The following is a 3,928-nucleotide window of genomic DNA, read 5'->3' as shown; positions in this document are numbered from 1 at the left end:
GGCGGGGAACGGCGGATCCGGCGGTGGGGAGTGTGTTGCAGGGGCAGGACGGCGGCGGCGTCGAGGGGAGGCGGGGGGCCGGCCGGATTTGGGGCGGGCGACGTCCGGCGGCGTGGGAGGGAGGAAGCGGGAGGTTGGGGAGGGGAAACTTCCCTCCCGCGCGACGGGGGAAGGGAGTGCGGGCTGGGGTCGAGCGCCCCCCTCCAACCCTCACTTCTACGGTTTGAAATTGGGTTTGAGGGTTGGACCCTTATTTTTTTTGAGGGTTTGAGGGTTTAGGGGTTCTAGTCTTTGCGTTTTTTTGTTGTAACCCGTGAAAAAACGGTTATTTTTGAGAGTTTGAGGGTTTAGAGGTACTACTAGTAATGCTCTAATCTCTTGGCCGAGGGCATCGCGTGCATTGTTGTCTCAGCCTCGCAGTCGCATGGGAGTTGGCGAGGTCGAAGAAGCCAAGTCGACTGCCGGGAACCTGCTTCGCCTATTCTTTGACACGTGGCGCAGTGGAGTGTCTCCACCGTACTACTCCTACTAGGCTGGCGAGTCCGATAGCTTGTCAAGTTGTGATTGCCTTTTGCTGCTGGAGTAGGAAAAACAGAAAACAAGTAGCAGGTCATAGACAAAATAGGCCGTCGCCGGCGCCCCGCCTCCGCCGTCTCCCCTACCCATGCCACCGCCAGGCCTTGTTCGTAGCGCAAGCAGCAAGAGACGACGCGGAGAAGACACCGTCGCGGATCCGATGTAAACGCTGCGGGAGCACCAAGGCACGGACCTGATCTGGCAAGAGAAAATGGATCGGCGGCAGCGGCATCCGCCTACCAGTACCAGCGATGGTGCTCCTCTACACCCAAGCCTCCTCCTCAACCTCCAGGTCGACACGGCCTCGGACGGCGACGGCAACGACACCACCGCCTCCTGCAGGACCAGCGGCGGCGCGCACGACGTCCAGGTCACCCTGTTCACCGCCAACCCGCCCGGGGTCTCTCGCCTCCAGGTCGTCCGCTCCGCCGGCGCCTCCGCTCCCTACATCGTCACCACGGAGGCCGACCTCGTCCTCCTCGGCGTCCCTGCCAGCGCCGATTCGGCGCGCACCAGGTCCGGGTATGATTATTTCGTATACAAATTGGGGGCAGGTGAGAAGGGGGCGTCATCGCTGGAGCTGCTCCCGGGCCCTGTCCCCTCCTCCCTCTCGCTCGACGACTCGCACGTCGGCATCCTGCGCCGCCGCGACTCCTACTTGATCGTGGCGCTCTGCTACACATCCTCACCTGGCAAGTACGACCTGCATCTCTACGACTCCAAGAGCGGAGGATGGACCACAAAGCAGGCCTCGCTCGACCAGCAACAGCATATGGATCACTGCCATGTCAACCGCAAGGTCATCACCGTCGGGGGCGACGCTGGCACCATGGCCTGGGTTGACCTCTGGCACGGTATCCTCTTCTGCGACGTCCTCCATGAGGAACCACGGCTTCAACACATCCCGTTGCCACCGCCACTACTGCCAACAAGGGAGCTGGGAGGCTGCCCCAGGAACGCTCGCGACATCGCGGTCATTAATGGTCGCATCTACTACGTCGAGCTGCAGATCAGAACCATGCCAGGTTCGTCCAGCAGGGGGAGCTACATCTCTGATGGCTGGACCGTTGCCATATGGAGCACCAGTGCTACTGGTCCTTGGCATGGGGACTGTTGGCACCAGGACTACAAACTCGACGCCTCTGAGATCACTGTCGGAGAAAAACTGGTGCACTTTGAAGGCGTAGCCGAGCCAACCTTGGTGAGGCTCCAAACAGGCCATCCCACACTCTGCCTGCACGACAGTCGAGTTGTTTACCTCATGGCAAAAGTTGACTACCAGGACGAAAAGGCATGGGTGCTTGCAGTTGACATGAGGAACAAGACGCTGCAAGCAGTTGCCAAGTTCACCGCCGATAGAGTCCCAGGCTTCTGCTTTACATATACACACACCAGGGTCTCTGAATATCTGAAGATGCAGGTAACTACTGTACCAGACCATGCCGTGTTTGCATTTTCTATTTTGCAAATTCGTATATTGCTGCAGATAACTTAGGACTTGTTCGGTTGCGTGTGGATCCGAGTGGATTGAAGGGGTTTGAGGGGGATTTAAACCTCTTATAAGTCAAAATACTAACTAATCCTTGCCAATCCCCTCCAATCCTCTTGAGGAGAGGATTAACCGAACAAGCAGTTAGGGGGTGCATTATGTGTCACTATCTTCACATATCCGGGCGATTTGTGGTAACTTCTGTTCGTACACAAATGACTGATGGCATGATGCATTGGTTAATTTGAGTGAATATGAAAATGAAAGAAGAAACATTAGCTTAAGCAGTAGCCGGAAAACAGCTTGTTTTAGAAAAGAGAGTACCGGAGTGGTCCTTATATAACTTTCAAATGCTTTGTATTGGAATACTATTAGTACCGACGAATGGCCGGTATCCAAACACCTCGTTCTGTTTGGCATGTTGCTAATCCTTTTGGAAACCCTGCAAGCCTCCAAACACTTTCTACCTAAATAGGCTAGGGGCATGTCTCTATAGGGGTCATGCAAATGATACAAGGAGGGCAGCATCAAGATAATGTTTATCGGTTGTTTATAGGTTAGCAGGTTGAATTTCTTGTAAGGCTCTACTAAAGAGGAACCTTGTGCTTACCATTGAGATGCAAACCATAAGCAAAGGTTTCTGTTCTCCTCAACTCTTCTCAAACAGGCTGCAAAGATAAATTAGTTTAACAAGTATGGGCTAATTCAATTGGGGTTGTCATGATATGAGGGTTTTTTCTCCACTCGGCAAAACTGACTGGGTAAGACTTGTAAGTTAAAAAACAAAAAGATTAGGTAGGACTTTGTAAGTTAAAAAACAAAAAGATTAGGTGTGACTTTTGAAGCTCCTAAGCATATTATATGTGTAGCAGTTGGAGCCTTTATATAGACAAAGAAATCAGTACCTGACTACCTGTAAATAAAAACACACACTTTTGACCTGACTACCTGTAATAAAAGCAACAGATAACTTGGGTGCTATTGCATATTAGCATTAGAATTTATTGATAGTTTATCCGTGTAATAAAAAGATGGGAAGGGCAAGGGGTTTGGGGCTGGTATTTAATTATTTCTTAGTGAGCCATCTTATTTGTACTAAAATCTGAGCTATTTTGCTGGGTGCAGATATAAAGTGTAAACTGAAATGATGAAGGATGCTGGTATCCAAGAAAGTGCCTGGAACGTTTAGGGTGATGCAAATGCAACCATAGCATGGAATGTGAAAGGAGGGTAGTGCTTGTCCTTTCCAAAGACTCACTCACTAGTATGGTCTTTGAAATGAACAGAACAGAACAGAAAAAAACGACAACGTGCTTGTATGAACTTTCAGAAGAAAAGGACACCAACACTAGTATGGTATCTTGTGTAGCAAGGGAGCTGGTGATGAAATTATATGTTTGTTTGTTCAATAGCCAGGTTGGGCCACCATATTTGAACTTCACTAATATGGCCGCTTGTAAATTGTAATCGCTCACTTATTATATTCATTTATGCTGCTGTATATAAGGTGATTTGTAAATGGGCCAAACAGCTGCATGTGCAAGGGTCCGTGCAATCAGAGCAAGGTTTAGTGGCTTGTGTTAAATGCATTTCTCTACTCCCTCCGTTCTACAATATAAGACATTTTCGCAAGCTAAAACAGTTTGCAAGAACATCTTATATCGGAGGAGTAGTCAAGTTACATGTATACCCGTACGTGCACAACCGTCCCTCAGTAGGGGTCCAAACACAGCCGGAAGCCTTATATCGGATATCACATGAGGGTTTTACCCAAATTCGGGCCTCGGAAAAGTAATACCCTACATCCTGCTTGTTTTGATTATTCATGGTGTAGGGGTACCTCGTGCTAGGGTTAGAATAGAT

At 50.1% G+C, this 3,928-nt stretch overlaps 1 protein-coding gene across 1 annotated transcript; it reads left to right on the top strand.

Moving 5' to 3' along the window:
* Positions 1-569: 569 nt before the first annotated feature.
* LOC119288062 lies at positions 570-3,635 on the top strand. Its single transcript, XM_037567681.1, has 2 exons — positions 570-1,996; positions 3,191-3,635. Exons 1-2 carry the CDS (start codon positions 788-790, stop codon positions 3,194-3,196), a joined length of 1,215 nt encoding a protein of 404 aa, XP_037423578.1. The 5' UTR covers positions 570-787; the 3' UTR covers positions 3,197-3,635.
* The last annotated feature ends 293 nt before the right edge of the window (positions 3,636-3,928 follow it).

The sequence above is a fragment of the Triticum dicoccoides genome, chromosome 4A, assembly GCF_002162155.2.
Source record: "Triticum dicoccoides isolate Atlit2015 ecotype Zavitan chromosome 4A, WEW_v2.0, whole genome shotgun sequence".
Classification (NCBI taxonomy): Eukaryota; Viridiplantae; Streptophyta; class Magnoliopsida; order Poales; family Poaceae; genus Triticum; species Triticum dicoccoides.
This window is presented reverse-complemented; position numbering and strand designations above follow the sequence as displayed.

What these genes read in the sequence shown, in the direction of transcription:
- LOC119288062 (XM_037567681.1), top strand. Translation starts at nt 788, where the DNA reads ATGGATCGGCGGCAGCGGCATCCGCCTACCAGTACCAGCGATGGTGCT.